The sequence below is a fragment of the Tuber melanosporum genome (genome assembly GCF_000151645.1).
Source record: "Tuber melanosporum whole genome shotgun sequence assembly, scaffold_4, strain Mel28".
NCBI lineage: Eukaryota > Fungi > Ascomycota > Pezizomycetes > Pezizales > Tuberaceae > Tuber > Tuber melanosporum.
Window position 1 is genome coordinate 78,699 of NW_003299084.1, and position 13,184 is coordinate 91,882.

Genomic DNA, 13,184 nt, shown 5'->3' on the forward strand with positions numbered 1-13,184 from the left:
CTCAAAGGTTTCGTAGAGATGACGCCTATGCTCATGGATAGTAGGGGGTATGACCGAGACAATGGTCTCATTGTTGTATACTTGTAAGGGTCCACCATAAAGTGGTTCTGAAGCGATTATGGGAGGAGAGGATGGCGGGGCTGACTGTGGGGGGTGTAAATAGGATATTGCATCCACGTAGGCCGCTGCTTGTTCGAGTTCTTCAAGACCTTGGTATCGTGTTGGAGTAGGGTTAGGGATATGAGGAGATTGGGTTGACTCATTTTCATCGATCATCTCTTCTTCTCCTTCTGCGGTGTTGAAGCTGGTGTCTTTGAAATCATCAGCGGGCATATAGTACGGTCGCTGGTATCTGTTTCCGAACTTAATCTCAGTCTGGCGAAAAGGGCAGGTGTTGTGGTAACAGTGGGACCAGTGGAGTCTGCTTTGTTCAAGTTCGTGAGGAGGTGTGCTACGGAGTGTGCAATCGTCTTTCCATTCTTCATCAATGTCGATTCCTCGTTCTGTTCCAGCAGCACTGTACATGGTGTAAGAGAAAGTATTGGAGGGAGTGGCAGAGCTGGCAGTAGCCATCGATGGTTCTTATTCATAGGAGGTGTCGTCAGGGCTGTCCTCGCTTTGTCTTATGTGGTCATGAATAAGAGGAGGATCTGTGAGATCTTGGTTCTCATATAGGCGGGAGAGAGCATCAGCTAAATAGTTCGTTCTTCCAGGGGTATAGATGATTTTTGCATCGTATTTGCTGATTTCACCTATCCATCTTGTTCTTCTCCTTCCGGGTATCCTTGCTGTTTTAAGATTGGTGAGGGCTTGGTGGTCGGTAACAATAGTGAAGGTATTGCCCATCAGGATGTGATTGAAAGCGGCGAGAGCATCAATCACAGCAAGGGCTTCCTTGTCTGTTGTTCCATAGTTCATCTGTGAGTTAGTGAACTTCCTGCTGTGTAATGCCGCCGGCCTTGCCGTTTCATTGGAGGCCCCTTGTCCAACCCATGCTCCAACTCCAACATCGGATGCATCAGTAATCAGCCATATTGGTTCTGGTTTACTATAGTCGATAGGTTGAATAACATTGGCGTTTTTAATCAATTCCTTGATGTTGGTAAAGGCTTGGTCAGGAGTGAGGGTCCAGACAAATTCTGCATTGCCGGTAAGGTCTGTGAGCGGTGCTGTCACAGTGGCGTGGTGTGGGAGGAACTGGGAAATATAGTTGACTAGTCCTCGGAATCGCATGAGTTCTTTTTGATTCTGGGGTATTGACCATTCCGTTAAACAGGCTATTTTTCTAGGGGCTGCGTGTATTCCTTCATCATCTATAACATGTCCTAGGATATCGAGTTTATCGGCAAACAGAATTGATTTGTTTCTGCTAGCGTAGAATTTAGCTTCCCTTAGTTTGGTACAAACCAATCCTATATGGTAGGCATGTTCTATTTCGGTGTTCGAGAAGATCAGAATATCATCATTGTAGACCCAAACAAAATGGTGGAGGTATTCGCTTAGGAGGTTTTCCATAATTCGCATAAAGGTGGAGGGCGCATTCATATTACCTTGTAACATAACTCGGCTAATGAAACTTCCGAAGGGTGTTTTGAAACTGTTGTAGCGTTCGCTTTCTCGATCTAACCTTGTTTGGAAGTAGGCATCGCTTAGGTCAATCTTACTTCGGAATCTAGCCCGCCCAACTGCATTTAGGATCTGGGTTTGGTTTGGGATAGCGGAGCTGTCCATAACCGTGTTTTCGTTCCGTATCTTGAGATCAACCAAGGGGCGGATTCTTTTGCCATCTGCTTTGAGTTGAGCAAACATAGGAGCGGCACCTGGGGCTTCTGCCCGGTAGATGACTCCTCTTCTTTGCTGTTGGTTGATCCAGATCACAAAGTGGGCTTTTGATTGCGTCAGGAATAGAGTAGGTGGGTTGGTTCTTGAGATTGGAGGGGTCTCGGAGGCAGATGTGATGGTTCACCTCTCTCATAGGTGGTAGTTCTTTTGGTATTTGATCAGGGAAAACATCAGAGTACTCATCCAATAGTCGTAGTGCAGTTGCTTCACAGACTGTGGCTCGGTACTCTCCGCTTGTTGCCTTGCATCAGACTCTGACCTTCTGATCTGGGAAATCGATGGTTGATTCCCCACACCTGATTATAGCTTTGTGGCGGTTCAGGAATGGCATACCTATTAGGGCATCGTATTTGGCTAAATTTCCAACCAGCATTTCCTGGGAGGGTAGGACTGCAGAACCAAGTCGAATAGTCGCACTACAGGTTTTATCACTTGTAGATCGTGATCCCTTTACTGCCATATTGACTGGTATAGGTTGGTTAAGGTCTCGAGTTGGGAGTTCATGGACAGAGACAAAGGCATTACTGATCATATCTCTTCCGATTGCACCAGTGTCAAATAGGACTCGGGCCTTTTTGCCATTGATCAGGATAGTACCTTCCAGGGCAATGTGTGCTTTGAAGTTAGCCGGAGGCCGGACACTGTTGCATTCCACATCGATATATCTGATATGGATTTCTTCATATTTACTGGATTGGGTGTTATCGCTTTCAACATTGTTGGCCGATGCCTCTTCCGTAATTGCCTTTCCTTTTCCTTTCTTCGTAGGACAGTTCTTTGCCATGTGTCCTGTTTTTCCACATTCAAAACATTCTCCTTTTTCCCATCTCGATTCTTTGGAGGATTTTGTTTTCTTCTTGAAAACCCGTGAGGTATCGTCTCCAGAGTTGCTGGAGGCTTTGTGTCGTGGCTAGCTGTTCCTACTAGAGGATGTCTGTGTTTTGTAGGCTTTGGTCTCATGGAGAATGGCGTCCTTTCGTTCTGCTCTTGCAATTATTACTGCAATATCATCGCCATCTTCCTCGAGTGGTTCTACTTCTCGCCGGAGGGTAGGGTGCATAGTGTTGTAGAATCGTCCCTTCAGGATGTATTTGGAGATACTTCCTCTCTCCATCCGGTCCTTATACATTACTAAGTCCGTAGCCACATCGGTGATTCGTTTGACATGCGTTCCGTTAACTTGCTGGAGCTGGTTGAATTTGTTGTATAGGAGGTCGTTGGTTATAGAGGATTGGAATCGTCCTTTCAGGTAATCGAGAACTGTAGATCCTCTTAATCTTACATTCCCGCCGAAATTCTTATAGCATTGGTGGTATGCGTCGGTTGCCTTTCCTTCGCAAAATGATCCAATGATAGGTCCGGTTGTAGGATCTTCCACATCTTTTCCTTGTAAGAGTAGGAAGTGTGAGAGTTCTGTTGCCCATCGTTCAAAGGCTTCAGGTTTGAGGTCTTTCCCTTTGCCCGTGAACTTCGCTGGGAGGTGGAGTTTAAACTTAGGGGGTTCAAATGCTGCGGGTACCTTCTCTTCTTCAGGCCTTGCCCGAGATTTCCCTCCTCCAGAAGGCCCTCCTCCTGTGCTAGCCATATCTGATTCACTACTAGATTCGGGGTCATTTGGAGGTTCAAAGGAAGGCTTCTTTGCTGGAGTAGAAGGGAATTCTCCTGGAGGTTGTGTATCTTCTGTGTTCGCAGGATCGCCTGGCTCTTTAACAGAGCGCCGGGGTTGTTTCTTCCTTGTAAGGTCTTGCCGTGGGATTTGCTTCCCACTCCTGGTCGTCAAAGACTCTATCTTGGGTTTGAGATGAAGCCGAATGTGCTGTGATTCTGCCGCTTCTCTCCGCTAGAGTTCTGAGGTGGATATCGATAGGTTGATCAGGCCTAAATCCGGGGACAGGTTCTTAACCACTTGCTGAGGTTAAAAAAATGTAACGTGTTCGCAAGGTGCTAATCACGTTATCGGTAAAGAATACGATAGTTGGCAGGTGGCCTGCTCTTCTGGAAAGGAGGCGAGAGCTGAGAACTAAAGGAGGCTTTGAGGGTGTACTGAGAAACAAAGAAGTAACCGTTCAACCAAGTATATTGAAATACTGTCTGTCGAAGTCTGCCTTTTCTATCATAGAAACAGGTGGTCTTTAAATACACAAATCTGTTCATGTCTAGCATGAATGAAACTAATCAAAGGTATCAATTGATACTCTTTGGTAAAACTCCTTAAGTATCAAAGCGATACTTAAAACAAAACATAAAACAAAACCAATAACCAAGTACCCGTACCGGTTACAATCAGTGTCATCACGCTCACAGTACTAAGGCTCACCAACCTCATCCAGATACTCTTTCATAATCACATCATGCCTAGAGTAAAGAACCGCCCTCAGGATGTTCAGGAAAAGCAAATCACAAATGCAATTGCCACCTTTCGTAAAGGAAACTATCCATCCATTTCAGCAACAGCAGTTGCCTTTGATTTGCCACAATCCACACTCGCATACTGTATGAGTGGAGAACGGGTGTCTAGGCAGAAGGCTCATGTTAATCAACAACTATTAATGGCTGTGGAAGAGGGTGCACTTGTTTTGTAATGAGTTCACTAGATGCTAATCACGTTATCGGTAACGAATACGATAGTTGGCAGGTGGCCTGCTCTTCCAGAGAGGAGGCGAGAGCTGAGAACTAAAGGAGGCTTCAAGGGTGTACTGAGGAACAAAGAAGTAACCGTTCAACCAAGTATATTGAAATACTATCTGTCGAAGTCTGCCTCTTCTATCGTAGAAACAGGCGGTCTTTAAATACACAAATCTGTTCATGTCTAGTATGAAGGAAACGAATCAAAGGTATCAATCGATACACTTTGGTGAAACTACTTAAGTATCAAAGCAATACTTAAAACAAACATAAAACAAAACCAAGTATCAAATGATACTTAAAACAAACGAAGTATCAAAGCGATACTTAAAACAAAACATAAAACAAAACCAAGTATCAAATGATACTTAAAACAAACGAAGTATCAAAGCGATACTTAAAACAAAACATAAAACGAAACCAAGTATCAAATGATACTTAAAACAAAACATAAAACGAAACCAATAACCGAGCAGCCGTACCGGTTACATGTTTGGTAGATAAAGAGATTGGATGACTGGGGCTTTCCTCCACGACTTGACCTGGTGAAAGGCATGGCGAGAATGCTGGTTGGAAAGAAAAAAGAGGGATTGATAGGGATACAAGGACATGGAGGCACTGATAGCTTGGGAAAAAACTGGCTAAGCAGATTTTTAGACAGTCATAGAGATATAGCATCATGCTAGAGTGGAAATCTTGAGTGACAGCAAGCCTATGCAAATGACCCAAAAACCATCGATGACTATTTCCAAAAATTTAATCGAATTTAAATCCAACATTCCATGCTTCCCGATAATATATACAACCTTGATGAGAAAGGATTTATGATGGGAATGTCAGCCAAAACAAAGCTTGTGATAAGGGTGGGGAGAAGGAATCCCTGAGTTACCCATGATGGTAAAAGGGACCTGATTACAAATTTGGAAACAATTCGGGCATCCAGCACCTTTCTTCCTTTAACGTGTTCGCAGGATGCTAATCACGTTATCGGTAATAGATACGATAGTTAGCAGGTGGCCTGCTCTACCAGAGAGGAGGCGAGAGCTGAGAACTGAAGGAGGCTTCGAGGGAGTACTGGGGAACAAAGAAGTAACCGTTCAACCAAGTATATTGAAATACTGTCTGTCGAAGTCTGCCTTTTCTATCATAGAAACAGGCGGTCTTTAAATACACCAATCTGTTCATGTCTAGCATGAACGAAACTAATCAAAGGTATCAATTGATACACTTTGGTAAAACTCCTTAAGTATCAAGGCGATACTTAAAACAAAACAAAACCAAGTATCAAATGATACTTAAAACAAAACATAAAACAAAACCAAGTATCAAACGATACTTAAAACAAACCAAGTATCAAAGCGATACTTAAAACAAAACATAAAGCAAAACCAAGTATCAAACGATGCTTAAAACAAACCAAGCATCAAAGCGATACATAAAACAAAACCAATAACCGAGTACCCGTACCGGTTACACTTCCCCCATTTCTCATTTTTAAAGCAAAGGCTGGCCATTGCATGCGATGGTACAAAAGTTTAGATAATCCAAATGTACTTTTAGCCTATTCACTAAAGGGGTGGACAGATGAAACTCTTGGATTTGAGTTCATCACATGTCATTTCAACCATTTTGTACTACCTTCCAGACCAGACCGTAAACGGCTCATTATCCTCAATGGCCTTTTATCCTATATCAATTGGGACTTCTGCATGTACTGTATGGAGAATGAAATCATTTTACTCTGTCTACCAGCCCACTCTACACATCTTTTACAGCCACTTGATGTTGCTGTCTTTAGTCCTCTTCAACATTTTTATGGCTTAGCTGTAGATGACTTTTCTCGCCAACAGAATAGTGGCATACATAAGGGTGTTTTCTGGCAACTGTTAAGGAAGGCACGGGAGAAGGCAATTACTAGTGATAACATCAAATCAGCATTTCGCTCCACTGGCCTAATTCCTTACTACCCAAAGATTGTTCTTGATTGCTTGTAATTTTCAACTGCTACCTCACACACACCTCTTTACTGCTTTTCCCAAACCCTCAGTCTTCAAACCCCAGCTAAAAGTACAGATTTTGGAAGAGAAACCAATAAGGTTCTTCAGTCAGTAGGGAGAGTAACTCATGAGGAGTTAAAAAAGTTGATTTCTCACTTGGGAGAAATTGGTGCCGGGATTCAGGCAGCGTTGGAAATTTCAGAGGAGGGGCGGAGACAAGACCGCAAGAAAGCTGTAAATGTTACACAAAAGGTTGATAAATGGCGAATGACAACTGCTAGAGTCATTGATGGACTGGAGGCGATGACTCTCTATGACATTCGGCAAAAGGCAGATAAAAAGAATAATCAGATTTGCAGTCAACAGACCCCTTTTCGCAAGTCAAAATCCTCCTTACAGCATCAGCAACCACCTACATGCCCCTTTATGCCTTCCTACCAGGCTTACTGCCGCCAAGTTACCTTTGCCCAATCAACTACTTCTCCGCCAACAATATTCTCCTCTCCAGACTCAGTTGTTCTGATTAGCGACAGTGAAGGCACTGAAAGTACCCCATCCTCACCTACTCCTCCTCCTAAACCACGCTGGCAACCACCTACCACTGTCCCCTTAGCAACACCTACCAATCCAAGGCTACCTGACCGGCCATTTGGGATGACTTTGTGTGGGTGGGAGCAGTTTCTTTTCTTCTTTATGGAGTGAAATGTTCTTCTTAGTTCTTTACCTATCCTTTGGTATGTAACTCTCTTGAATCTTGTTTTATGTTCTGGTAATGGTCTTATTTATGTTCTCCTATCTTTTAGCTTTTATTTCATATGTATTTCATTCTTCTAGCATCAGAAATGGACAACCTGTATGCTTTTTACTATCGTGGGCGTTGAAGTAGTTGGCCGTCCCGCATCCGTGCGCCGTCCCGCTTGGCGGTGCCGTACGTTATTCCAGTCCATTCCTTTCGAGAAATTCCAGCCACGGGCATTCTTACCATTACCGTTCCGTTCGGGTTATCGGGAAGCATGACAACCATTCCTCACAACAACCCCATTAGGATATCGGATCAGAAGCTTTCAGACTTAATGATCTATCGTGTTGCGCAAACGGGGTATTCCAACTGTGTGGTATCATATCGCGAACCCCAGGAGAAGAATGCAGGCGGTGGGACTACGTAAGCCCACTCGGCGGAATTGTTTGTGAAAGGTTTCTCACTAGTGAGCTGCCTGGCTAAAATACCCACTCCGTGGAGTTCATTGTGACTCTTTCCTTGCGCCAGATAGCGATGCCCAGGTGGATTAATCCACCGTCCCCCTCGTTCCTCCCCTTGATAGCAGTCAACCAATATACAAATCTAAGGTATAATATGCAACAAAGAAAGGCCAAAGAACTATTTAGAAGAGACATGAGCCAAATAGCCGACACTGAGAAGGGTCTTTCCAATGCTAATGCTCCCAAAACATTGCCCTAGTTGCTCAAATTATGATCACGAAGCTAATTTAGCAGAAATCAAAAGAATTGAACTATTTAACACCTACACTAAGAGGTAAGAAAGGAACCCGATCTTATGAAAGGTGGAAAGAAATTTAAGATGTATGAAAAAATGGCCAGCACGATTTCGTCCAAGGGTAAACCTGAACTCCTCATCTCCATCATGATGCTCCATCCATGGTAATGGTCGACCGGGCATAGAGAAACATCGAGAGGTGGCGAAAGTTTTTTAGAGTGACAGGATGGTCTTGCCCCAGAGCTCTCGCTGCCTCCGTAACTGCGCGTCGATACATTACTTCCGCTTCATCGTATTTTCTCCTCTCATGCAGTACTGTGCCTGTCTTGATAAGGCTACGAAGAGTGTATCGATGACCTAGTCCTAGAATCTTCTCTCGACCAGCCAGTGCACGCCGATGCATCACCTCCGCCTCATCATACTTCCTCTGCTTGTGCAATGCCCCAGCAAGATTATACATGCACATTAGGGTATCTCGGTGGTCAAGCCCCAGCGTCTTCTCCGCACCCATCAATGCTCGTCGATAATTAATCTCCGCTTCTTGGTGCTTTTCCTGATTGCGCAGTGCCAGGCCAAGATTATTGACACTTAGTAGGGTATCTCGATGATCTAGTCCGAGTGTCTTCTCTCTACCCACCAGCGCACGCCGACAGATAGCTTCCGCTTCGCTATACTTTTTCAGATCGAGAAGCGTCTCGCCCAACGTATTCATGCTCTCGAGGACCTCCGGATGATCGGGCCCCAAGGCATTCTCCATAACCCCTAGGGCATGTCGATAAATGATCTCAGCATCTTCATACTTTTTCCTACCAAGAAGCGTCACACCTAGGCGAAGGGAGCTCATTAGGGTATCCGGATGGTATATGCCAAACAATTTTTTTCTGCCCGCCTGAGTAGATTGAAACATCCTCTCCGCTTCTTCGTACTTTTTCTGGTGATACAGTGTTCGACCAAGGTTATCGGCACTGGTAAGGGTGGATGGGTTATCTACTCCTAGGGCTTTCTCTCTACCCGCCAATGCACGTCGACAAATAGCCTCCGCTTCGTCATACCTTTCGAGATCAAGGAGTGTTTCGCCGAGCATATTAATACTGTCGAGGACATCTGGGTGACCTTGTCTCGAAGCCTGTTCCATAGCCCTTAGGCCCTGTTGATACATGATCTGAGCTTCTTCATACTTTCTCTCAGCAAGAAGTGTCACAGCTAGTCGGAAAACACCTTGTAGGACGTCTGGGTGGCGTGGTCCAAGAACGTTCCCCCCACCTACTGTTGCGTGTTGATGCACAGTTTGAGCTCCGCCATGCTTTTTCGGATCATCCAACACCGCGCTTAGATTAGCACAATGTAAGGTATCTCGATGGTCTACCCCGAGAATTTTCTCCTGGCCCGCAAAGGCACGTCGATGCATAATCTCCGCTTCGTCGTACTTTCCCTGACGATACAGTGCCACACCGAGATCTCTAACACTCTGTAAGGTATCTCGATGGTCTGGCCCGAGAAGTTTCTCTCTGCCCGCCAATGCACGTAGGCACATAATCTCAGCTTCGTTGTACTTTCCTTGACTACGCAGAGTTGTACCGAGATTATTGACACTCTGTAAGGTATCTTGGTGACCGAGTCCCAGCGTTTTCTCTCGGCCTGCCAATGCGCGGCGATGCATAATCTCAGCTTCGTTGTACTTTCCTTGACTATGCAGAGTTGTACCGAGATTATCCATACTCTTTAAGGTGTCTTGATGATCCAGACCGCACTTTTTTTCTCGGCCAGCCAATGCACGCCGATGCATTATCTCGGCCTCGTCGTACTTTCCTTGACTGCGCAGAGTCGTGCCGAGATTATTGACACTTTGTAAAGTATCTCGATGGTCTTGCCCGAGTGTTTTTTCTCTGCCCTCCAATCCACGTTGATGCATATCCCTGGCCTCGGCGTACTTTTCTTGACAATGCAGTGCCATACCTAGATCATGGATGCTCTCCAAGGTATCTCGATCACCCAGCCCGAACCTTTTCTTTCTACCCGCCAAGGCACGTTTATGCATAATCTCAGCCTCGTCATACCTTCCTTCGCTGCGCAGAGTGGTACCGAGATTGTTGACACTCCGTAAGGTATCTCGGTGATACAGCTTACGTGACTTCTCTCTGTTCGTCGGGGCAGGTCCGTGAGTATTCCCGGCCTCGTTGTACTTTTCTTGACAATGCAGCACCGCACCTAGATCATGAAGGCTCTGTAAGGTATCGCGATGCCCAAGCCCGAGGGTTTTCTCTCGGCCATCCAAGGCACGTTGGTGCATAACCTCGGCTTCGCCATACCTTTCCTGATGATGGAGCGCAGCGCCGAGATTATGGACACTGTTTAAGGTATCTTGATGATCCAACCCGAGCGTTTTCTCTCTGCCTGCCAGTGCACGTCGATTCATGACCTCAGCTTCGCGGTACTTTCTCTGCTTATGCAGAGTCACACCGGTATTGTGGGCACTCTGTAAGGTATCTTGATGATCCAACCCGAGCGTTTTCTCTCTACCCACCAATGCGCGCCGATGCAGGATCTCAGCTTCGTCGTACTTTCCTTGACTGTGCAGAGTGGCACCGAGATTGTCGGCACTCTGTAAGGTGTCTCGATGATATAGCCCGAGGGCTTTCTCTCTACCAGCCAGGGCACGGCGATGCATGAACTCAGCTTCGTCGTACTTTCCTTGCTTGCGCAAAGCCATACCGAGATTATGGACACTATTTAAAGTGTCTCGATGATCCAGCCCACGGGTTTTCTCTCGGCCCGCCAATGCACGGCGATGCATGATCTCGGCTTCACCGTATTTTTCCTGACCATGGAGTGCAGTGCCGAGACTATGGAGACTCTGTAAAGTATCCTGATGATCCGACCCGAGGGCTTTCTCCATACCCGCCAATCCACGGCGATGCATAATCTCAGCTTTGTTGTACTTTCCTTGCTTGTGCAAAGCCACATCGAGATTGTGGGCACTCTGTAAGGTATCTCGATGATATAACCCTAGCGTTCTCTCTCTGCCCGCCAATGCACGCCGATTCATGACCTCAGCTTTGCCGTACTTTTCTTGACCTTGCAGAGTCGCACCGAGATTGTGGGCACTCTGCAAGGTGTCTTGATGATCAAGCCCGAGGGCTTTCTCTCTGCCTGCCAGTGCACGTCGATTCATGGCCTCAGATTCGTCGTACTTTCCTTGACAATGCAGAGTCACACCGAGGTTGTGAGCACTCTGTAATGTATCTTGATGTTCTAGACCCAGCGTTTTCTCTCTGCCCGCCAATGCACGTCGATCCATGATCTCAGCTTCGTTATACTTTCCTTGACTGCGCAAAGTCCTAGCGAGATTGTGGGCACTCTGTAAGGTATATTGATGATCTAACCCAAGCGCTTTCTCGCCGCCCATCAAGGCGCGGCGGTGCATAATCTCCGCTTCGTTGTACTTTCCTTGCTTGTGCAGAGCCACACCGAGATTGTTAACACTCAGTAAAGTATCTTGGTGGTCCCGCCCGAGCGTTTTCTCTCTTCCCGCCAATGCACGCCGATGCATGATCTCAGCTTCGTCGTACTTTCCTTGAATATTCAGACTCACACCAAGATTGTGGGCACTCTGTAATGTATCTCGATCATCTAACCCAAGCTCTTTCTCGCCGTCCACCAATGCCTGTCGGTGCAATATCTCCGCTCCGACGTACTTCCCCTGCTCCCGCAGTGCCACACCTTGGTTATTGATGTTCCTTATGCTATCCCGGTGATCTGGGCCCCGTATCTTCTGGACGCCTGCCTTCACAAACTGACGCATGATTTCTGATCTGCAGTACACCCCCGAATTGTTATTCCGATATCCTGATTTTGCGACTCAAGAACCCCCTGCACTGCCTCTAGCGAACCGAACTCTTGGCTTGAGCCGCACTTGTCGTTGCTGTCGTCCGGAACTGAATTTCCTTGCCTATTGGGGGGGTAATTGTTGGCTTATTTCTCTAGAGCACTTGAGTACGGTACGCATGATCAGGAATTATTCTTACCAGAACTCTGATGTTTGGTACTATAAAATGTTAGTTTTAGGGTTTTTTTTCCAGAAACACTAGTTAGAACCCAAAACTACTCCCCGTGCAAGGACTACACTTACTTAGCTCATACACTTATTCTTTGACTAGTGCCTTTCCGTTTTCTTTCTCCACCTCTTCCCGGTGTTCCGAAAGGTCTCTCGCTGGAACCGGGAGTCTACTTGGCCTGCAACACGCCGTCAGATATCAGTGGAATCTAAACCAATAGCGGGGACTAAACCTTCGGTATGATGTAAACAAAATCCGAGATATCTCGCACACAATAATAGAAGGGCAGAGTGTTCTGGTAAGGAGCCCGATGGATACGAAAGCGCTGATTCAACTTCACTCGAGGCTGAGAGGAAAAGCGGGGAAGTTCCGTGAGCAGTCATCGACTTGGCTTGATCATGTTGCCACGGTCACAGCTTCCGAGTATTATACTCAAATACGATTTGGAAAACAAGTCAACTCATGCTCAGACTAGGAACCTGGCTAAAGTTGAACTTGTATGTTAATGAATTAGTGTGAATTAGTATGAACTTAAGCCTGTACTAGAGTAAACAGTATGAACACAGTGGCTTATTGGCTGTGGATGATTTCATACAGGCTAGCAGTACTCGGGTACGGTCGGTGAATATTATGAACCTCTCATGAGTATTTCTCCTACCCGCCGAACATTTTTTTCTCTACCCACAAACTTGCCTGTTTATAACATAAAAGCAGCGTTCTAGTCCAAGTTCACACACAGAAGAGCGTCCCTAACCAGCTGGTTCTCCACTTATTCTTCCGTACGGTGGCTACAGTACCCGTATTTGTAGCATCGGCCCCAGCCTCGACGAACCCTGACACAAGGAGCTAGTTCCTAGAACGACAGGACCATCTCTTGGAGACCAGGGATCTCTTTTACTAATGAAAATCGGCGACTATGACCACTAGGATCTCACAATTTGGTACCCCCGGTGGGTTATGAACTTTGTAATTAGTCAGCGACGGGCGCATTATGTCACACACAACATAAAATACACTAATAAACGACAATCTAAGGAAAAACATTATGCTATGTAGCAGAAAAATGGTCCAAGATTGCGGGGTAACTCAAGTACACTGGAAAGACGAATATATTTCGCTCACAATCCCTCCTCGCTCTCCATTGGGTCGCTTGCTTTCAAACACGCGAAA

At 45.9% G+C, this 13,184-nt stretch overlaps 1 protein-coding gene; it reads right to left on the reverse strand.

The window, feature by feature from the left end:
• Positions 1-8,104: 8,104 nt before the first annotated feature.
• On the reverse strand, positions 8,105-9,215 carry GSTUM_00007818001 (uncharacterized protein; the record flags this gene model as incomplete). XM_002839694.2 has 1 exon in its annotated part: positions 8,105-9,215. Exon 1 carries the CDS (start codon positions 9,116-9,118, stop codon positions 8,105-8,107), a length of 1,014 nt encoding a protein of 337 aa, XP_002839740.1. The 5' UTR covers positions 9,119-9,215.
• Between the last annotated feature and the right edge of the window lie 3,969 nt (positions 9,216-13,184).